Here is a 24,326-nt window from a genome sequence, read left to right on the forward strand (position 1 = left end):
AACACATCACAGATACATTTTACAAATTTTCTCCTTGCCATGACCTGTGAATGAAGACAGACTCCAAAACATTTCAGGCATTCATTTATAATCTTAAACTCTGGCAACCTTTTACCAGAAAACATTATCTTCAGGGAAAGATCTTTTCAGGGCAAACATTATCTTCATCATCATCCACGTCATCAGATGAAAATTAATTAACTGCACAAAACAGATTTTTGAATCAAATGTAGGTTTTCACTGGCAATGAATATATGACTATCTTCATACAAAGGAGAAGTATTTTCTCTCAACAAGCTAAAACAATAAGTGGTATGTGAACTGCTGGTTGAAAGGTAGAGGCACTGGTAATCATTATTTCCCCTTGTTTGTTCAGGCCCTTCCAACAAAACAAACAACCTTTTTGTGATTGGATTGACATGGTGTTAACAATGAATTTAATGCCCAAATCAGTATGAATACAGGTAAAGCTCTCACTAATACCAGTACCAGGATGTTAAAGCCACCTATTTTCTAAGCAGGCAAAAAAAAAAAAGAAAGAAAGAAGACAGAGCTTTCCCTCCTTTGACAAATAAGCGAGTTTGCTACTATTCACCAAGCCACATCAGATAATAACCTTGTGTATGATTTTGAATGCCATATGTTAATACTGATCTACTATACCTGCTGTTTTTTCAGCAATTTGAGCTTCTGTTGCTTTTTCTTAGAGTTCCAGTTTAAGCTTTAGTTTTCTCTGTTCTTTATCTTCTTTAGTCAGTTTTTCTTGAAGCTAAAACACATTGAAATAAACATACATTCTTACTAATAAATTTCTTGCACAAATATAATTAATCCCAAAGATAATTTTTGCTTTTCTCTAGACCCTTATAGAATAACTGTATTAACTTACTGAATACATAACTCCAGGGGAAAAAAAAAATTAAGGTTTTAAGATATTTTATAAAATAATAATTACCTGACATGACATAGAAATTATAAAAACATTTTAATATACACTTAATTTTATGTGTGTGTATAGGCAAATGAAATTCAAGAAGGAATAACATTATTATTAAAAATAACTACTGCAGCAAAAAGCAATCTGATCCATTCTTTTGTCTTAAAGCAAAAGACTTGGAAGGGACTATCATAATAAAATAATGGGTAGCACAAATTATAGCTTCTCTTAGTAATTCTAATATTTTGAAACAAAATTAATTAAGATAATAATCTTAATATTTGATACAAATCTCCCTTTGAGAATGCTATGCCATCATATTCCATTTAAATTGGCATTGGCACCTGGCTCATAATTGGCATGTAATAAACAGCTGGTAAATGAAAATACAGAAAATATCTCAGACTTTCATACAGGATCCCTCCAAATGTTTTCTTTTTAATTTCTCCCTCCGTTTACGTCATTTATGCTGTTTTCCGTCAGACATGATCAACATTCTTAACATCATGCTTCAGTTTGATTAGGTCAAACAACTAGAATATTAGAATCAGAAAAGTATGTAGAGGTTAAAAAAAAAGAAGGCAGGCATAGAAAATGAACATTATTTAAAGCTCAAAGGAATGTAACAGAAAAAGAGTCAGAAAAGATAAAACATGACATGACAAATTGGATTGGACAAAATGTAGCAGTATAAGATAACACAAGGTAAATGACAATATTTCCAAGCCTTGCTACTTTAAAGTTTACATATATTATTGAGATGAAATACAGGGCACAGATACTACTAAAAAAAAGAAAAAAAAGTTAAGAAAGTAACATGAAACCAATGAAGCAAAATTTGAATTTTTTAGGTATCACAGATCTATGAAAAAGGAAGTGATACTGCAAGCCACCAAGGCAGGAAACCAAAGAAATTGCTTTTCACAGCTCATGTCTCAACTCAATCATACCGTGAATGGCATGGTATGGCAACAGCATAAAGCTACTGTTAAAGGATTAAAGTACACAATAAAACTGAATTATGATGAGTGACAAAGCAAACTTAGAAGGTCAGCAGCTAAAAGTATACTGTACAATCATCAGACTTCCTATATTGTACCTTTTTATTGCTTGCTTTGAGAATGTCCAATTCTTTGAGAAGCAATGCTATTGTCTCCTCTTTATTTAAGTCTGAAGTAACTTGACAAGGAATCATACATTTGTAATGCAAATCATTATTTCTATGTTCCATAATGCTGTAATAAAGAAAACTATTAAAACAATATACGTATAATTTCAACTATATAGGATCTATACATTTTACACTTCAAATGGGGGAAACATTTAATTTTAACAGTAAGTATGTAAAGTTACTTAATTAAAATTTTTTCTTGTTATGCACTGTTAAGAAAATACTATGGATGAAAAAGACTAAACATTGCAATTTCATAGAGGTGCTAATATACAATACATCACAGAGGTGCTAATATATCAATTTCACAGGGAGAGCTAAATCTGTGAAAAGCATTTAGTAATGTCTAGAGATTCATGGTTCAGTATACTTAAAGAACACAGTTTTTAAGGGCTTGTGAATATTAATTTAATTTGTACTTCTTGTCAGGACTCTAGATACATTTCTTACTTTTCTGAAAATAGGAACAATAAATATTTTTTCATTATAATTGACAGAATATCGTATTTTCATTATTAAATTTGCAACATTAAAAATGAAAACCAAAAAAAAAAAAAAAAATGAAAACCTATTCCTGTAACCTTTAAGCAAAAAAAATTATTTTACAATGTGTATGCTATTTGAGAACAATATTAACTTGTTAGCAAGTACTATAAAGGAAGGGAAGGGAAAAGAGATGACTTTAGCCTAATCTCTATTATTTACTTTTCCCATGTGGTTATAAAGTTTATCACCTCTTCATTCATCCCTACTCCCCAAAAATGTACTCCAAACTACACTTTGATAAGAATATAACTGATTGCCAAGAAAGTGGAACATATTAATATATCCACTTCATTATATATTAATATTCATTAATATAGCTATTTCATAATTTTTAAGTAAATAGAAAAGGCTATTCCTATGTAAAACTCCGTTAAAAAGTATTCCATAAAATATGATTTTTGTCTGGACTGAAAACATAATATTTATATTTCAATATAGTTATAAGTTATATTAGTCATTGAGAATCTTTAAATTTAGCAGTATTTTCATAGTACGTGACTAATTACCAAAGTGCTTTTCTCCCATAGGTAAAAGTCACAGGTGTCAAAATTCAAATCCCTTCATGAAATAGGTAGCTACATAAAGTGAATGGGTAGAAACTACAGAATGTAAAATAATAAGGAAGGTAAATGGGAGAGTAGACAACCCTTCTAAAAGCATTCAAATTCATTTAAATGAAGAACAGCACTGACCAAAATCAAATCATATCTTTGGGCTTATTTTGTCTTGGAGCTGCCAGGTTATAGCTCTGATGAATAATATCCCATCTAATATCAACTTAATAGCTATTTCCAGATCCTTAATGAAAGGTCACTTAAAATAATATTCAACAAAACAATATAAAACCTCACGACCTTCATTCAAACTCACCTTGTGCTTTTTCACTCAGTGATTTAGACACATTATATTAATGTAATGAAAATAGTAGAAAACTCTAGTATTAGATTCCTCAAATTCTAATAAGTTAATGATATGTCAAATTTAGGCCACATCAAAAAGAAAAAAGGGAGGGACAGAGAGAGGGAGGAAGGAAGTTAGAGTTCTCCCAATTCTTACTTTCTAAATCTAAGGCTGCTAGCACTCACTTGGACTTTTCTGTAGTGCAGTAAGCTGTCTCATCACCTAGACGAGGACTGATGACTTGAAAATTCCTTGATCTCTGCTCTGGCAATTCTATGCCCTCACATGTAGCTTCATTAACTAATTCATTGGATTTCTGATGCATGCTTCCCTTAGAATTCACAGGCAGTTGCTCATCTGGCTGTGTACTTTTGTTTCTCCCCGTGGTCTCTTGTTCAAGATAACCATGGGTTACGTCTGCATTTAAAACAAAACAAAAACATGAGATATGAAACACCATCGTTACATATTAAATCAATCAAATGAATATTTTTGTGGAAATAAGAGCTCTCACAGCTTTAAATATGCACTTACTAACCTTACTCCTATTGTTATCAGACAAACATGTAGAGGGTGATTTTGCCACAAATATTTCCATTTCCACAGTCAGTGGGCATTTACGACAGTGGTTTACAACCTTAAGTGCACATCAGCTAAGGAGTTTTTAAAAATCCTCAAGCTCAGGCCACATCTTCTACTAATTAAATCAAAATCTCTGGGAGTGATCACATGATTCCAGTATACAATCAAGGGTGGGAACCACTGACTTAGAGGTTATTATTTTCTACATTAACTTTTCTTTGCTAGATTTTGAAAAATAGGATGCAATAAGTTAACTGATTACAGTGAAATAAATGATAATGTGCATGAAATTTGGGTATTGGACTGAGTTAAAATTCTGGCTTTGCCAAGCACATAACTTTGGGGAAATTACTTTACCCTTCCATACCTCAGATTCTGGTTTGCAAAATGGACACATAATAGTACTTACCTGAGTTGTTGTAAGGATTAACTGAATTAAGAATTAATGAATGCAAAGTGCCTGGCCTAGTGTTTGGCATGTCAATAAGTGTTAGCTATTATTTTTGTAATCATCATCATATAAAAATGGAAATAATATAAGGAGAATTATTTTTAACTTCCATTTTATCAGCTATGTATTATACACTAGAGTATATTTTGTAATGCCTGGCTATCTCATAAATATTAGTTATTTTAAGCTGTAACTAGTAAATAATAGCTATTTCAGAGGAAGAGTATATATCTGATGTTATAGTGAAATTCTGGGGAGAAAATGACACACAAGCAAGTACACAAAACAAACTCTTTTAACCAGTAAATCAGATCAACAGGCACAAATACTGATTGTAACTAGGACTTTTATTATTTCCAACAGAAATAATTCTTCAACTTTTAAAAGCAGGTGAATCTCATGAATCTCACCTACTTGATGATGATGCCTTCTTTAACTTGACAAACTTAAAATCCCTTTGAGGCAGAAGAAGAGTAGTTTTAGAGTAAAAACAAATGGGAAACATAAATAAGGTACTCATTCTTTAAGAAGAAATTCTTTGCTTACATATATGCTGAAATTAGGTAGAGCCAGTCATAAACTCCAAGTCCTGGACATTATCTTATTGGTGGCTGAATGCTAGATCAGAAACCATTCATTTTTGGTCAATTACTCTCTATTTCCCCGTGTTTGTGGGAATAAACTGGGAGAAAGTGCTATCATAATTACATACTGTGATGTATCTATGAAATTTCATTATATTTTGTTTTAAACTTTAACAAATATAGGTATCTGAAGATTATTTGTTGGTTCTTGACATTTCAAAACACTTAATTTGGGCTTCCCTGGTGGTGCAGTGGTTGAGAGTCCGCCTGCCGATGCAGGGGACACGGGTTCGTGCCCCGGTCCGGGAAGATCCCACATGCTGCAGAGCGGCTGGGCCCGTGAGCCATGGCCGCTGAGCCTGCGCGTCCCGTGCTCCGCAACGGGAGAGGCCACAACAGTGAGAGGACCGCGTACCGCAAAAAAACAAAACAAAACAAAATAAACACTTAATTTGCTTTAGATGTTCATCATGCTACTTTTCTAGAATAGGCTGGTATTAGTACCCCCCAAATCTGAATGAGGTACTATAAAATTTTATAAATGGACACTAAGGAATACCACTATCATTAACAGGCCATGCTTTTTTAACACTAACATATAACTTTACAGGCAATTCAAAGAAAGAAAATTATAAATAGTTATGGAAAACAGTATCAAAATAACAAAAGTTGTCTCCAGGGGCATATCAGAAGATAACTATTAGGCTCTATGCTATTCTCCAGTTTATGAGGTACAAAGATTCTCCAAAAGGTAAAAGGATAAGCCAAGGAGCATTGCCAGCTAGAAAAAGCCCCCAGTTCCCCATGACAACACCTTATCAATTGCTTCAGAATCTTAAGTCTTGACTCTGTTACCTGTTTTTGAGACCAAACTTACCATTATCTGCAACTTGTCCCATGTTTTAAACTCTGTATTTCTGGGTCTAGTGCAGCATCTCTCTTCTTTCAGTTTTTTATTTCTAACCTGTGAGTGCTTACTTTACCCCATCCCTGATAACTATATTGCTATTTGGTTACTAGATTTACAGCTCTCTTTCTCACTTCAGCTTACCTAACGTCAAATTTCATGAGCCCTGAACTCTTGGAAAATCACTGCCTTTTAACCTGTGACTGTAGTATATTCTCCAAACTGAGAGCAGAAATGGAACCTTCTCAATAAGAGGGCTCTTTACTGATCCCTCCTGTATCCTACTAATTATAACCCCCTGAAGTATTATCAAAATAAACTCATCAAGTTCTAACACACTTCTGGATTTTAATTTTAAATGTTTAATATTTTTGAAGAATTCATACTGTATGATTTGGCTCCATTTCTGGATGTTTCTATCCTTGCTCTGTAACAAAAGCTTTTAGATTCTTAACTGAAACTGTTCACCAGATATTTGGAACCTGCTCTACAACTATCCATACTCTTCCACTGAGAATTTAATTTTACTTTAGAGTAAACAAAGTTGATTTATAAAATTTTCCTTCTGGTCTGTTTTTTGGACGCTCTACTGGAAGACTATGAGAAGATTTCACAAAGGCATTTGTTCCAAAACAGGACAAGCAGAAATATGCAAAGTAATGAACTGTCAAAGAGTTTGAGCTTGGTGAAGTAAAGAGAACGTTGACAGACTATAAGAATAAGAGAACAGGAAGAATGAGCACAGAAGAGAAGAAACAGCTTTAGGAAAAACACAAAGACATTTGTTGTTCTGGAAGGACAAGATGCTATAGTTGAGGAGTGAAAACTTGTAAAATGAGTAACACTGTAAAGACAAATTCCAAGATGTGGTAGACCTGGGAATGTGTTGATTAAATAAATTGATGATGAAGGTACTTGGAGAGGAGGAAATCAAGGTATCAGGGTACAGGGAGTGCCATCTTTCAAGAAACTGAAGTCATTCAGAAAAATGGCAAGAAATGGAGAGGAGAAATGAAAGACAAATGCAAAAGACTTCACTGACTGCATAAACATGCTAAAGAAGACAGAGCCAGATGAGAAAGCTGACTGATGTTAGTTAACAGTCATTTCTTTCTACCTTTTTACTTTGAAATAATTCCAGTCTTATAAAAAAGTTGCAAAAATAGTACAAAGAATTACTATACACCCTTCATCCAGATTCCTCAATGTTAACATTTTACCACGCGTGCTTTATTATTTATTCTATGTCTGTCTACCTACACATATATAATTTTTTCTGAAACATCTGAGTAAGTTGCTGGCATGAAACACTTCGACTTTTCAAGTCATTTTAAGATACTGCTGTATCACACTTCATTTTACCAAATTTTCTTTATCTTATTCACAGCTCAACTTAAATTCAATTTCTGAGTTAGTACCTCCTCCAACTAAGAGAATACAATAGTATTTAGTTACTCTAGCTCAGTCTTCAATTATTTTTCCTAAACTCCAGTCCCAGAAGAAGGACTTTTATCAAGTGATAATAGGATGATGCCACTAAAAGCTTTAGTTGAGAGTTGTATTACCCCATCACTTGAAAGAAAATTGCATTAGAAATATACCAATAAAATGCAACAAAAAGTGAAGTTATAGGTCTGTTTCATACACTATTCGAATAGAAAGATAAGATAAATGTTTTAAAGAACAATTCACTTCTGATTCAAATTCATCTCTAAGCAGATGAAAGTTTAAACTAAAACTATTCTATTGATTGTTCTCTATCTCTCTCATATGGTTTGAAATGGAAACTCTATAACTTTCTTTAGTAATTTGCTTCAGTGTTGAATCAATGTCATTGTTAATTGTTCCATCATTATGACTAACAGAATTAATACTATTTAAATTCATTTCTCCATAGGAACTTATAGAATAAGTTATTAATCTCTTCTTCATAATTCAATGAAACCTAACTTTCTTTTCTCAAATAACAGTAAAGTTTTTATGACAACTATCAATCCCTTTATTTATTTGCTCTTCTGCAGGCACACTGCATTATTTGGACATAAGAATTTTAACCACTTCAAACCAAACATATTCCCCAATTTTTGCTATCATTATTTAATGCTATCACTGCCATGTAAACCTATCCTGTGACCATTTGAACATGATGTTATGGAAGATTATTACTCACTATTCCTCAAATGCCACCTACTGCTACTGTTAGAGACAGTTTATTCATCTGGGCAAAGTGGGTAAATTTAGTAAAGACTTTTTAGAATCCTAATACTTAATACATGTGCCTAGGCCAGCTGTATTATACGCTTTGAAGACCCTGTATCTCCCTAGTGACTTTCATACTGTTTCCAATGGATCATTTTCATGATCTAACAAATTCTCCCTTTACTCCTGGAGGTATTACTATTGTCAACTATCCCAATGTTAGCGTTGCTACTAAATTCTCAATTCCTTAGTCTAGAAAATTAACAGCATTATACTATTTCCTAACCTAGTAAAGAAAGCTTTAGGATCCCTTTTGAGTTCAATTCTCCAGACAATTATACATTAATGTCAGTTAAACTGATTGAATTGAATTAACTGAATATACTCAGTTAAATTGATGCTACCCAAGAAATCATAACTCATGGCCAAAAATAACTGTTACTTCACAACTACTATATAGAAGTGAGGAGGTGGCTAGAATCAAATAGGGATTCTTCGAGGCTGGGGAATTTTGTTCTGTCTGGCTTTGTAAATAGTTTGTGACAACTGGTATCTGTGTAAATGGATTTGATGGTCCCCTGTGGGGTCAATACTGTTTACAGAGCTGTTTCTTCAGAGTGGTTGAGCTAGAATTGTCTCTAGGGATCCTACAGGGGTTACTCAGAATAGCAACATCTCAGGTACCTGAGAGCTCAGTGGCAGAAAGAGAAAGAGGAATGGAGGTGTTATAGGCAGGTACATTTGAATAAATGGATCTCTCTCCTTCAGATGCAGGTGCTACTCAGGGGCACTTGTAATCTAAAATGAACCATAAAGGAAGCAATTTGTTAATGTGCTCTCTGACACTTGCTAACATAATTGGTCACCACTTCTTTACACTCTATCTTTTCTTTTTTTGGAAAGGTTATTACTTATATCGTAGCATCTGATTTTATAAAACCTCATATTTATTGCTTCTTTTGTATACTGTCTATCACTACATTATGCAAAAACATCAAAATGATATGACACTTTTTGCTATTAAATAAGTGTAAATCTGATTTCATGATGGAAGTACTATAGTAGTCCCACATTTTAAACAAATGTGGGACTACTATCCCACATTTTTTCAATGGTTAAGAATTTTTCTAAACAAACATTAGTTTCAACACAGCATAAGCTAGTGGCTCCTAACCAATTCCTTAACTGAGTTACACATAGATTATCTATCTGTATGTGTGTATAGATATTCTTTATTTCCTTTACTAAATATTTCCGACTATTTGCTTCCTTTATGTGTGTGGGGCGGTTAGTTTTCCACACAGATGCATATATGGGCTTTTCTCTCCCCAAACATAAAAGAAGGACATCAGAAACTTCTGCCATATCATAGTGGTTCCACTTAATATGAGTACAAGAGCAAAGTTTAGACCTTCCAAGTAGAATACTGGTGTATTTAGAGTTTCCAAGCAGAACCACAGTGCATGGGCTCTGAAGACTGACTGCAGAGTTTGAATTCTGGCTCTACCACACAGCTGTATGACCTTTACCAAATTACTAAACCTCTCATCAATTTCCCTATCAGTAAAAAGCACATAATAAAAGCACCTACCTCAAAAGGTTATTATGAGCATTAAATTATATAATCTCTTGGAAAAGTGTCAGTACAGAATACCACTCAATAAATGTTAGCTATTATTATTTGCAAGAATCTACTTAGCTAAAAGTAAGATTTTTTTATTAAAATGTAATAAGAATAAATAAAATATAGTAAGAAAAAATTTTCTTATTAAAAGAACAGAAGACATGAACATGGAAAATAAATAAAATGCTACTTTGTTCAATGAAAAACATACAAAAAAGAGAAAATACTTAAGGTTAAAACTTGTAGTTAATACATAATGGTTTAATAAAGTTTGTATAAGATTATAAAACTAATAAGTTACAAAAGTAACAGAACTTCAAAATTCAGAAATCCTGACATTAGAGAAAGATCCTGAAAGAAAATTCAACCTCATAGAAAGAAAACTAAGAGTATATTTCTGTAAATTCAATCCCATGGCAGGAAAATAAGAAATTTAAATAACATGTTTCTGTAACATAATTTGAACACTACCATATTGGCACATGATATTAGATATGATCAGGATCATAGCTAGTAGATCACAGGTACTTATCCTACAGAGATTCTAATTTAGGAGTCACAAGAAATCAGGTAACTTTTGGATCCTTGGCTTAAAATATGCAAACTTGTTACCTGGATACTGTACACTCTCTCAGGGGGTTTTCAATTTATTTTTCGGCTTGACCAGCCATAAGAAGAAGAAGAAGAAAAGTACTATAACTTTCATTTTCATTGTTCTGTATTCTCATTGCTCACATTTCAAGCATCCAAAACTACATGTAGCCGTTGGCTGTTACGTTGAAAAGCAAAGATACAGAGTTTTATGTAATTCTGATAAAGTGTATTATATATATTGAGGGGAAGTCAAAAACATGTGATGGGGGAGAGCCTGGATATAGCTATAAGATTTTGAAATAAGGCTTGATAAAGGTTTGTTAACCTGGAAAATCATGAAACCTGTGAATGTCAATAATTTATTCATTTGGACATGAATTCAAAATAAACTATATCCTTTACATTCCCATATATGGTTGTATCCCTAAATAAACATGTCAAAAAGAACTGGTGAGATTATTTCATCTGTGATTAAGACAATTCAAAGGCTTAGTGTACCACGTTACAAATTATCCACTGACTAGTCATAGAAATCACTTTACTGGAATTTTGTTATTTGTTTTATTATTAAAAAAACTAAAGTGGTAGTACTACACCAAATTTTTATAAGTTTTTGTTTCAAGTCTGAAATAGTCATGAACATATCAATATTCATTCAACACACTTCTGTGCAAGAACTGTTCTACTGTAATGTTTCAGCTTCTAAATTTTAACGTTTTTCATCAAATGAAGGCCATGAACACAGTATAATAGTGTAATTGCCTAAACCTTACACTGCCTAACTTATGAACATATTGCATAAATTAAAGCTTTGTAAAAATTATATCACCCTATTTAAACCATTGCAAATATCATTTAAGCTAAAATGATTGTGAAAACTATCCTAAAATTAGATTAACTAGCACAACGGTACTCTTTATTCTCTTTTTTCCCCAGTGATATGAACTATTTGGCTACTTACTATATATTTCTAACCTTTTCAATTTTCCTGTTATAAGAATAATTTATATAAAGTAATTAAAAATATGAATCAACTAGGTAAGTCTTAAATTTCTACCACTGCAAGTAAAACGGGTTTCATAATTATATATTTTTTGATTACTAAGTATAAACACATACTAATTATCTATGAATTCAACAATTCCATAAACCATTTATGGAAGGTAACTTTTCCAATAACAATTGTAAAGAGAGAAAAAAAACCTATTTCTTTATATGTGCCTTTCATTTTACTTAAGAACATTTTTAGATTTGGAAAACAAAACAGAAGAATCACCAGTCAGATACCAAGTGGAAATCACTGAAACACAATGTTAGTTCTAATGGATGGATGATTGTATTTGGTCTTTTGAAACTTTGAAGTATAGGTAAGTCTTGATCACACAAATTAATAAATCCTAAAGCTGGAGTTAACAATAACCATTACACCCAAATTCTGCGGCTTAGCCCAGCCAATTTTTCAAAAGGTCAGGTTGTGAACTGGAGAAGATCAGGGAGGTCCACCGCATAGCTTTGTTGCCAGGCATCTCTCGTCTGGATTGTTGCAGGCATTTATTAGTATTCGTCAGCAGACTCAACAGAGCAAACAAGAAATTCAAGCACGAATAATAAAATGAAATGCTGCTATATAACCCTTTGTCATTCAGCAAATATGGGACTTTTTAGCTACATTGTTCCTAAACCTGGGTTACTACTTTAATTTTTCTCCCCAGTGCTGACTGAATGAGTATGCATGTGTGTTAAATGCAGAGCTCCCCTAACAACTGCAGGACTGCCATTTAATCTGTTGGTAGATGGACCATTTCCTGTGGGAACCCTAGCTATGATTTCCAGATCCACCAAATAAATCTCAGATTAAGATTCCAAATGAAACCTGCCTTTGGCAGATAAAAAATGTCAAGATGGATATAAACAGTAAAATTATAAATTATCTAGGTGTTGCATGACAAACCAATGTTCAATTTTTTTTTGTTGACATGTGCCTAGATATCAAAACTATATGAGACATTCATCAAATGTCACACTTTCATAATATTGGAGGCATCATTAAAACTGTTTGACTAAGGACCTCAAAGTGTTTAAGCAGTAGCTCAAAAGTATATTTGTGCAAAGTAGAAGAATAAATTTACATATCAGCAGCAGCTCATAAGGGATGGGTAAATATTCTGTTTATCTCTCATTGTAATTCAGGTTACTTTAAATACAAGGTTTTAGGAAATCATTATACTCTATATGGCATCATTACATAACTTTCTATGCAAATGATGTATGTTTTATTCAAATTCACCATTTGTTTTGGGGGGAGGGAACAAAAGGAAAAGGAAGGGACTCTCATTTTATTAATCAGCTGTGACTACTATACTAGTGTGCCTTGTTAGTTGCACCATAGCATCATCAGCTCCTTCTTAGTAGCATTTTTTAACTTTTAAAAACAGCATTGAAAACCTGAGACAAAAAAAAACCTAAGTAAAAAAAGAGAAAAAATTATAATGGTTTTGTTTCAAGTGACTCTGGGGAGAGGCAGAGATTTTTAAAAAAGAAAAAGGTAATGAAAGACCAATACAGACCCTATTAGAGACCAATGGCCTATTAAAAATGCAGAGGAAGCCTCTGATGTTAGTCTCTACTGCATTCTCAGGAGATCAAGGACTTCCTTTTTAATGAAAATTTTTGTTTTGTCTTTGCTCTTCTTACCTGGACTAATGCAGCACTATCCTGGTGTTAAAATATACGGGTTGATTATAAAATATAGGCAATGAAGGTTTCTGAAAGGAAAAAATCAGATTTGCTGAACTGAAATCATTATTTTTTTTAACTTTGAACTCTTAAAAGCAATTGAATAAAAGGTTTCAGTGACTCCAAATTCTGCAACATTTGGTTTCTTGATGAAGATTCAGAAATCATCTAATTTACTTAAAATGGGAATTTTTTCAAATTGTAAATTCTCTACACTTATTTTAATCTGTGGAAAGGATACAGAATATTATACATTCCATATTCCAAATGTTAGAATTTATATACAACCCTGAATCCTTCAGGACGATGTATTTGTCCTGCTTTTCCTATCATGTTTCCTCCAATGTGTGTTGCTGGTTCAAGGAAACTAAGGCTAAATAAACCCTTCCCATCCTAATCTGTTAGGGATCAACATTAACCTGAAAATTCTGAACAGAAGGGGTAAAACTTTTAAAAACAGGATATTAATTAAGGAAGGAAATAAGGTATTTTGTGTTTAACTTTGATTATATTTCTATATTAAAAATGCTCAAAATCAAAGAATGTTACTATGTTTTACAGTACATCAAATTACCTTAAGTACAGCCAGTGAAACTATTAAAAAGGACATGATTTTTAATTTTAAAAATATTTAATTAGCAAAAACTAACATATTCAGTAACTATACAAGTATAATTTTATCATTGTGAACTGATCACTTTTAACTTTTCATCCACTAGCATCCTGATTTTAAAGTACCAAAAAGTTTCAATATGTGAAGACAAAAATCACTCAAAAAATAAAGTCCAAATAGAATTTTCTAAAATAATTACTTTTACCTTATCAGCACAATTATTCCATTTGACAAAAATTATCACTTTTACCCAAAAGCTATAGATTAGAATATTTTTAATTCAATCATTCATTCAGACTATGAAATAATCTATGTAACCAATTTCAAAATTTTATAGCCTGATTTGTTCTAAATTTGTTTTTCATTCCCCAAGAGAAAACAGAAAAGGCAAAACACAAAGAAAATTTGTATCTGAAACTTCCTCCCAAAAGATAATAATGTCTTACACGATAGGTTGTTTTGATTAAAACACACTTACATACATGTACTAAACCCCAAATTTTTAACTACCAGATTTATTTATAACCAAAAATAGTGAGTAAATGTAGTCACATTAGTCCTATTCTACAAACAGCCAGTCAGTCTGAATCAACTGTGTAAATGGTCATAAATTCAGTCTATACACCACTGTAAATTGATTCAGATCTACAAAATCAACAAAATGCCAACGCACACTCAGGACTTTACAGTAATCACGCTAAAGGTGACAAATGCAGCCACTATGGAGACCATAATAATCATCTTAAATATGATACACTGAAATTCAAATTTCTAGAAAATTTAAGATTCAATAATATTATTTTGAGATTTGCGTTGTAACTATGTGTTCCAGGAAGTGCTCTGGCATGAAAGGGCCATAACCAGAAATGGATGAGGACTTTTATCAAAGAGCTCAGAAACTTAAGAATGGAGAACTTAAAGCAAAAAACTTTTGAAAAATTCAAGCAACTTTTCTATTTCAAAAAAATATATTTATATTTTCATGGCCACAAACAAATTTAAAAGAGCTTATTAAAAGTAGAATTGAGTTTCCTTAAACCAAAGAAGTAGTCACAAGTTGTATAAAGAGAGGATCATAGCACAGAAATGGAGAAGTAGTCATATTAAAAAAAGAAATTTACCATTTTTCATGCTTATTCTTCTTAGTAATTGTCATTTTTATAAAATGAAGGACCAAAGGTGTAGTAAGAATTCCATGTAAGAGTGTAGCCTGAACTGACCTACCTAAAATACTCTAAATTTAGTAAAAACAAACAAAAAAAGAAATAAAGAAAGACTCCTATTACCTCCCAAACTTTTCCCTTATTAAGAATATATGGGCAGGTTCATCGACTGTAGCAAAGGTACCACTCCAGTGAAGGATGCTGACAGTGGGGGAAGCTGTGCTTGTGTGGGGTCAGGAAGTAGGGGTATAATGGGAACTCTGTACTTCATGTTCAATTTTGCCGTGAGCCTAAAACTGCTCTACAAAATAAAGTATTTTTAAAAAACTGTCAAAAATTAAAGTAAAAAATATTTATGGCATAAGTTCATAAATGTGAATTACTCATATCAGAAATGATGAGTCTCAAAACACAGTTTTTAAAAAACTTCATAACCAGCTAGAAAACTAAGTTGCCCTTATAAAAATTTTTTGGTTTTCCATTACATTTTCTTAATGAGGCCAAGAGTCAGGACAGAATCATTCACATCAAGCTTAAAAAAACAGACACCCAGAATCTCATTTATTTTGTAAACTTATTTTAAAAAAGAGAAATTAATTTTTTCTAAAACATATCACCTCCATCATGCTTTTAAGGATAGCCTTAGCATTTCCTCTGGAAATGAATCAATCCTTGTTGGCTCACTTCCAGTAGTCCTAAAACTACTCTCTCAAATATTCTGGATGGTCATGTGTAAGAAACTACCAGTACTCTATTAAGTTAGGTCCTATGGAGATAAATAGTAAATTTAAGCAGACCTCGATATGCTCTTTTTTTAACCCTTCTATGGCAAAATGAAAATTAAAAATGTATTCTTAAATTCACACTTGCCAAAAGGAAAAGGCACATTGTGTGATATCACTAGTCTGAAGATTTTTATTGCAATTGGGATTTCAATACAGACAAAATTAGATTTTACACTAAATGAATATTAATTGATTTTACATTCTATTCTACAAAACATAAATATAGTAAATACAAACTATACTACTTAAAAGAAATCAAGTTTCTGATATTGAGAACATTATATCTGAAGAGAATAAGCTTCCTATAAAACTAATAATAACCGTTTCAAATACTAGTAATTATGTTTCTTAATAATTTTGAAACTTTTTCGTAGACCTACCTTTCACAGCTGGATGGAAGAACAACGACAACCACCACCACTTATCTAGGCCGTGTAAAATACTTCAACAACCTATTTTTTTATAAACATCTATAAAAACCATTATCACCACCACACTATTGAAAATAATTACTCTGGTATGTGAAACCCATATTAAATAAACTCGTTTCCTGTTTCAGGTATTGTAGTAGGGCTTTTACATACACAATCTCTAATCTTCAAAATGTTCCTAAAGGAAGCATCTCCCTATTCCACACACAAGAAAACCACGGCTTAAAAATAATTACAAAACTTCCACCCAGGTCCAGGTAGTTAGTAAACAGAAGATTGAAAACTTAAAACCCAGGTCTGTCTAGTTCCAAAACTATAATCTTTCTACTATAACATTTCACTGAAATTATTAAATGCATTAGTTCTCCAGTGCAATTTTCCTTTAAATTTAAACAAATAAAAATAAAATTAACAAACAAAAACAAATTGTGTTACTCATTCAGGGAAAATATACCATTACTTACTAGAAAGCCAATTATTAAATATAATTCAAATCTTATAATTCAATACAGAATGACTAATTATGTAGATATTTTCAAAATCTTGAATTTCAAGGAGGGTCTAATCATAATGTCTAGGGAATCATTTTTTTCTACCAGCTATCTTGCTGATAGAAATGGATGTCCATTCTATGCAAGTTGCCATTTCCTTTCTGTCTGCTTTAAAATAAAATAGCTTATGAAGATGATATGAGATTCCATTATTTTTGTCATAATGACCAAAGACATTTAAAAGCATGCTACTTGTTTTCCCATGGTGTTTCTATATATGTCTACTCTTACAAAATGCTTGCAAATCATGCAATAGTTTTAGATGTAATTCAAATATAGAACAAAAAAAAAATATAGAACAATATATGGGTAAAAAGAACACAAACTTTTTGAAAAGAGAGAAAGATAAATGAACCAATAATAAAAGAGGTTGATGGTGGCACACAGGTTCCAAATGCCAAGCAAAAATAAATAGTATTCTGACTCAAGAAGAAACTAACAAATCACTTGTAAGTTACCTTTTGCTACGTTTTAGTTCTAGTTATTTATTTTGTTTGATAGAAAAAAAATAAAAATCATGGAAACAAAATCATATCATCTTTAGAAATAAAGAAGACAGTTGCTTTTTACTTAAATCAGCAAGATAAGATTTTTAAAAATATTTGCTAGCCTCCAATAAACTGCAACATGTAAGAAATCTATTGACATAAGCAGTTCTAGAAGGTTTTTCATCTCTCAAGTTTCAAATGAGTATGATGATTTAGAATCATGCTCACTTTTTAAGCTTAAAATAGTTTAAAAACATATGATTCATATCTAAATTGAGATAATACATAAGTGAAAATAACTACTGTGTATAAAACACATTAAATATAATTTCCTAAAATAATAAACCTAACAATAATATTAAAGAAACTCATAAAATTGAAAGGTTTTTGTCTAAAGCTTCTTCAAGCTGTATGATTCCTACCATTTCTTACCCTCAATTGGTAAGAAGTATTTAAAACATAGCAAACAATGTTTAATTTGGGTAGGCACAGTAACCTTCTTTAACCTTTCTTAGGGAACACTGACCCCTAAAGGTTCTAGATTTAAATAAGTTTCACAATATTCTAAATTTAACTGGCATCCAGACCTCATTTTTACCTATATTATTGTAGGTATGTATACTTATGGCAGACATGTTTATTCGTAAATAATACTTAAACTATTTCCAATGGACTGTTGTGTACTATAAAACAATTAAACCATGTTTCTGCTAATTTAATAAAAATCACCCAAATTTAAGAGCTATCCAGAAATTTATCATACTATTCCAAATAATTATTCATAAGAGATTTCTGACCCCCATGAGTTTTTTCTTACATAGTTAAGTAAATAAGTAAATGCTAAAAAAAGCTAAACAATCATATAATAACTGACTCTTTCTGAGGGTTAACTTTGCATATGTCCTTTGTGCCACTTCATTTTTTTTCTTAAAAAGCAGGGGAAAAAAAAGAATGCTGAAAAACAGAAAGCTTTCATGAAAGGACAAAACATCATTTACTTCTTAAGAAGCCAGAAGATGTTACCAATGCTTGCTTGACAACACATGTTCATTCACTCACCTATTGCTTCCATCAACCTAAAATTTCATTCATTCAGGATTTTTTTTAACTACCTAAAGAAACCTAGACAGTTTGTAGATGTCTTCACTCATCCTACCTACCAACCTCAGCTTTACATTTTCTAACTGAGAATAATGACAAAAACTGAGAAAAATGTAATCGTTTTACCTGTTAACATTATTTACCTCATACTCTTTGACATCAAATATTTCAGCAATGTTTCTAAAATAAAGCTAGGAAAAGAATAACCACTTCAGCACTCCTTATAATGAAACTTCTAAGATGATGCAAAGTGTAATAAAAGTTTTTAATTAGCTCCATTTCCTTAAAAAAATAAGATAACTTTAAATAAAAATAACTATTTACAAGAACAGCCTATGAATATTTGTAAGATAGAGCTTTGAAGTAATCTGTGCTTTATGAAAAATCCCATATCAAAGAAATAACCATGTGAGATTTTACTGTTTAAACATATCAGTTATCACAAAACTAAAAGATACTACATTTACCTGTTTAACTTTATTCGTTAATAATGTTTCATTAATAGGCCCTTTATATAAAGGAATGTCTTATTCCTATTTCCAATGTTCAAAAAAATGTCTGTAAAAATGCGAATTTTCTTAATGATGTTTCAGTCACGTCTGTGCCTCCTGCAAACTATTTATGCATCTGTCTTTAGCCCGAAAACCTTCCTTTCCAAAAGTGTCCTAGAGCTTCAGCAGCTCCGTTCCTCAACATCTTTCCTGGTTATTTTACATTTATGAGAAGTATTTCCTCTATAGCACCTATTCTTTAGATATATTAAAAATAATTCCTTTGGCTCCTTAAAGATCCTTTTGTCTATAATGTGAACGACATGGCTTTCATAGCAATGTGGCCTCTGAATAGGGAACATAAGCTACAGGGGCATCATTATTTACTTCCTCTTTTCTTATTTTGTACATATATTGAGTAAGAACTGCTCTGAGTTCTTCAAAAGAAGAGTGTTTGCTTGCTTATTTGCATAAATGAGTAAAAACAACTACAACAAATCAGTTTTCGGCTTCACACCAATACATCCTTATCACAAACTTGAATATAAAGAGAGTAGACTAAAATTAAGTGCCACAAAATCCATTCACTAAAGCTATTAACTTTGCATTAAAAACCTTTAACTACATTACTCAGGTATTACTTGCTATTCCTTTATACACAATGCAATCAGTTACCTGGATTCTAAACTCATAACAAGTAGCCTAGAATCACAAATAAGAGGAGAAATGCTGCTAATGGTAGGCATAAACGACAAGAAAATTTATAACAGCGTAGAAATCAAAAACAAATGCAGAAACCAAAAAAGGTATACTCAGTATAGCATCTTTCTATTCCTCAAAAGAATGTGTAGCTATTAACTGATTTAGTTTAATGATGATACAACAGTTCCCCAAAATGGCCTTTAATCTTCTGAAAAAGGTAACAGTGTGGTTGATAAATGGCAAAGAAAGAGCCTTGTTGAAGGAGGGGGAATCAAAAGAGAGAGATGTGTGCAATGTTTTAGTAATAATTCTATTTTTTTTAATTTAGAGGAAATAAAAACGATGAACATAAAGGCCAAAGTCTTCAATTATATGTAATACTATATTCAGAATGATTTGTTTTCCAAGTATTTCAGATTTGCAACTGTATCCAGATTTAGTGTAAAAGACTTCAAGTAAAAACCTAACCTTTTTCAAACCTCTGTCTTTATGGCCCTCTCTCTACCTTGCTCTATACGTAGACAGATGTGCTCTACTTACTTACCTACCTACCCATATATCCATCCATCCCTCCTTCCACCCAACCACCATTTCTCCCTTTTTCAGGCCATCTCTCAGTCTGCCTGTCTTTCAAACTGTATTTCTGTCTGACTGTTCTCTCCCTCCGCCTGTGCATATCTGTGTGCATCCTTTTCTCTGTTTCTCTCCTTGTCTCTGACTCTGTTTTCATGTCTCTGTCTCTGTTTCGAAGTACCTTTTTCTGCCTCCCTCTGCACATCTCTGCAAGTCTCTGTGGCTCTGACTCTCCAGGGAGAGTCCCCCTCTGACTCCGTTTCTTTGTGGGTGTCTCCGGGTGTGTCTTTTGGTGTGCATGTGTCTCTACATGCGTCTCTGTGCCTGTATGTGTCTTGGTCTGTTTCTCTGTGTATGTGTCTCCGTCTCCATATGTTTGTCTCTCTCTGTATATGTGTGTATCTTCCATGTCTCTTTAACTTTGTGTCTCTTGTCTCTGTGTGTCTCTTTCTGAGTGTATCTGCATGTACACCTGTGCCCCTCTCTCTCAGTGTGTCTCTTCCCCCCTCCCTCTCCCTCTCCCTCCCCCCCCCTTCCTCTCTCCCTCTCTCCCTCTCTCATGCATGCAGGCTCTCTCTCTCTGTCATTTTTCCCTCATCAGTTTGTGAATACTCTGTCTCCTTCTCACCATTTTTCTCTCACTCTGGTAACTCTCCTTCTCTGTGAGTCTCAATATGTGTGTCTCTTTCTGTGTGTATCTATGCATGTGTGTCTTTCTCTGTGTGTGTGCCTCTGTATATGTGTCTTTCTCATTGAGTTTCATATTTCCCTCCTATGTCTGTGTCTCCTTTCTGTTTGTGTTTCTTCCTCTGAGTATACCTCTCTATATTCATTTCTCTACCATTCATTCTCTCAATCTCCTCTATCATTTTGTGTGTGTTTCTCTCTCCCTGTGTGTCTGCTTTCCTTTTTTCTCTCAATATCTCTTGCTCTGTGCGTGTCCCTTTCTCTGTGTGTGCATGTCTCTTTCTCCATGTGTCTTTGTGTCCCTTTTGCAGAATGTGGGTCTCTTTGTGTGTGCCTCCTTCCTTGCATGTGTGTGTGCATGTGTATGCACTTGTGCTTGTCTGCCTCTGTCTAATATATTGGTTAGAACAAACACACTTCATTCAGTGCCTTAAACAAGCACAACACCTGGGGTTTGGTAATAATACCTTAAAAGTCCTTACCTTTTGACCAGTCGTCCATTTGTACTCCCGTTCCTATTTGCTCTGGCAATGTCTCTGGTTTCTGCGCCAAGATTTGAAGCTAAAATAAAGCCAACTCTATATAAATAAACTTAAAACAATATATCAGAACACACCTAAACCTTACCTTTGTTTAACAGAGAATTTACAGGATAAATGGTTTTCTAAAACATTTATAATAGGACAATTAACTGTGTATTTCAACACGTGAAATGAAATCTTTTTTCTCAGAAAAAAGTTCTTTCATTCACACCTATATTTTAGTAAATACAGTTCAGGTTAAGCTTCTAGACATTCTTGCTGCTTTGGTTAGGGAACCATTTAATTTATTTAACTTAAGTCTTTCCAACTACAATTTCAACAATTAAAAAAAAATAAAAAATTTACTCTATTTGTCAAATTTCAGATTTATTGATTTGAATGCATATTTTCATATAAAACATTTCATACTTGTAAAAGTAATTTTAAATTCTATTCTAATTTTTTAAAAGATTATCATTAACTTGTGGAGTTACTGATTTTTCCCTCTTGCATTTGTTTTCATAATAAATATCATAAAAACTATCCAAGTTTTTTTTTTTTGCATGCTTTTAAGGAGAATAAAATTAGATTTACCTCACAGCTAGAACTCTGTGTTCTTTAAAAAGTCCTCAAATAAAGCTGTAGTAAGCTTCTCCTTTCCAATTTTCTCTAAATATGTTGATCTGGAGTTGGCAATCTTTTTCTAAGTTCCTCATTTACTTTTGGATTAGTTGAAAATATAGGAAGTTATTAATATCAAAGAAATATGTTCCAGTCAACGAAGCCACTTCCCTCCATATTGCCCAAAAAGGTTAATAATAATTGCGGTCTTTTAATAAGAGATTCATATAGCAAGACATGTAGAAAATACAGCCTTTAATAACCTCTGGAGTATTTTAAAACATGTCTTACAGGTCTTAATGTGCTTAGTAATATACTATTTAAAACCATAATTTTATCCCTCTTCAATATACAGTCACTCTTCCTCATCATTTACCCAGCTAATGAATGCCAGCAATTAGTAAAATGTAATCCCATTGCACAATCATTTTAATGCTTTTAGCACTCAGAAAAGTAAACACCAAATTAATACTGCTCAAGCCATATCAGATCCTAGTTGGAAGCAAGCAATTATAGTTCATCTCCTCAGGTGTAATTAAATGATTGGAATGATTTAGTTCCATAAATGCAAGTTAATTCATAAGCAAGCAACAAATATACTGGGAGTAATTACAAGAAACATTGACAGTCTAAGCAGGGCTAATTCTTTTATGAAACTGATATAGTAAAATGCTGCCCTCTCCTGGGCATATAAGTGAATATTTCAGAGCCAAAAACAAAACATGTCCCCCTAACCCAAAACCTAACTTTTAAAAAGACACTAAAAACCAAACAAAAAAACCAATAAATCAATTTATCAATTTGATTTCATTCCTTATACAAAAAATTTTAATTTGTGATTTACTATAATAATTTCTACACACCCTAGTAATTAATGCTTTTTCCATTCAAGTTCTGAATATGAGTCCCAAAACATACCTGGCAATTATTATAAATCTAATGAAACTAAATCATTCATATATAGCACTGACTGCAAGTGAAACTTCTAGTACCCTCTTATACTGCAAGACCAATACCTATATTCTTTCACTGGTAAACCCTAACTGGCATGTTAGAGATAATAACTAAGCTATGCTTTTGTAAGTACTAAAATTTGTAAGAAAAATAATCTCTGATGAATGTAAAACAAAATACTCGGTATTATTGTAATTATACAAAATGGTCTAAAACTAATTGTTTTTAAGGAACTCCAATAACAAAAATAAAAACTAGAGCACAGGTATAATATCATTACAAGCACGTTTTAAAACATAAAGGGGAGCAGGTAGTACACAAAATAAAACACACCCCAGTTTTACTTAAGCCATTCCCCACTTTTTACTTTCTTAGGCTAACATTCAAAACAAATTTACTTGAACACTACTCGATGCTTATTAACTAAACTTATACAAACTTTCAGAAATGTATTTATTATACATTTGAGTTATGCTATAATCAGTAAGTCTGTATTAACACATATGTATTTGTAGCACTAAACCTATTCAGAATCATCCCTTTAACTTTCTGCAAAATTGAACATATTCTCAAATATTACCAATAGCACAACAAATGTTTAATTCTCCAATAAATACAAAAGATACTTGCAGAGGATAATGTTTAACATACCAATATTTTTTAGTGGGGGAGGGAACATTATTCTAAGTCACGGCCTATGCAAGCTATAAAAATAAAATAAAACAAAATATTAAACAGTCTTGCCACTAAGTTTAAAATGTACAGCACATTTGCTTTGCCCTTGATGTCATAGTCTTATTTTTCAATTCATATCTTGTACACTGTAAGTTAATTGCTTTTGGAAAGTACTTATTATTCATGTAAAAATTAATGTGCCAATGTGTTTAAATCCCCTTAAATGACCATTCATGCATCTTTCTTCTTTAAGTACCAATGAAATCTGTCAAAAGACATCAATGCAAAATGGTCTTAAAGAAAGTTCTAATAGAGATTTTTTCTGCTAACACAAGATTTTCATATTCACCAACTTTACTTAAATTCCATTAATTTTTTAAGCTACTTTTAATAAATTTACCAAGTAAAATTTTTAGGCCCCGAAGTCTGTCATTTGTGTTCCAGCTGACATTATGAATATTAATAACAGTGTTATCCTGATTAAATAGGCTTCATATGAAATCCCTGTGAATCCTATAGCTCAGACATCTCATTTTTCCAACTCTTTATGAATTTGGATTCTGACATTAAACTGGAAAAATCTTAAAACACAGATTTAATGGCACATTTGCATATTGTCAAGCAAAAATTAGATGTTCTAATGATTCAATTAATTACAACTTACTTATCTATATATTGTAATAGGACTAGAAGATTTTTGTAAACATCAACATATTTTACACATCTACTCATTATAGGA

The 24,326-nt window shown here is 32.3% G+C and overlaps 1 protein-coding gene across 1 annotated transcript in view; it reads right to left on the reverse strand.

Moving 5' to 3' along the window:
- MIPOL1 (mirror-image polydactyly 1) overlaps positions 1–24,326 on the reverse strand; it is a 306,365-nt gene that overhangs the window by 228,333 nt on the left and 53,706 nt on the right. The window contains 4 exon segments of the mRNA XM_024762065.1: positions 664–769; positions 2,037–2,172; positions 3,740–3,971; positions 21,299–21,377. Of these exon segments, the coding sequence (XP_024617833.1) occupies positions 664–769; positions 2,037–2,172; positions 3,740–3,971; positions 21,299–21,317 (493 nt within the window). The 5' untranslated portion in view covers positions 21,318–21,377.

This window comes from Neophocaena asiaeorientalis, unplaced genomic scaffold (genome assembly GCF_003031525.2).
Source record: "Neophocaena asiaeorientalis asiaeorientalis breed wild unplaced genomic scaffold, Neophocaena_asiaeorientalis_V1.1 scaffold190, whole genome shotgun sequence".
NCBI classification, from domain to species: Eukaryota; Metazoa; Chordata; class Mammalia; order Artiodactyla; family Phocoenidae; genus Neophocaena; species Neophocaena asiaeorientalis.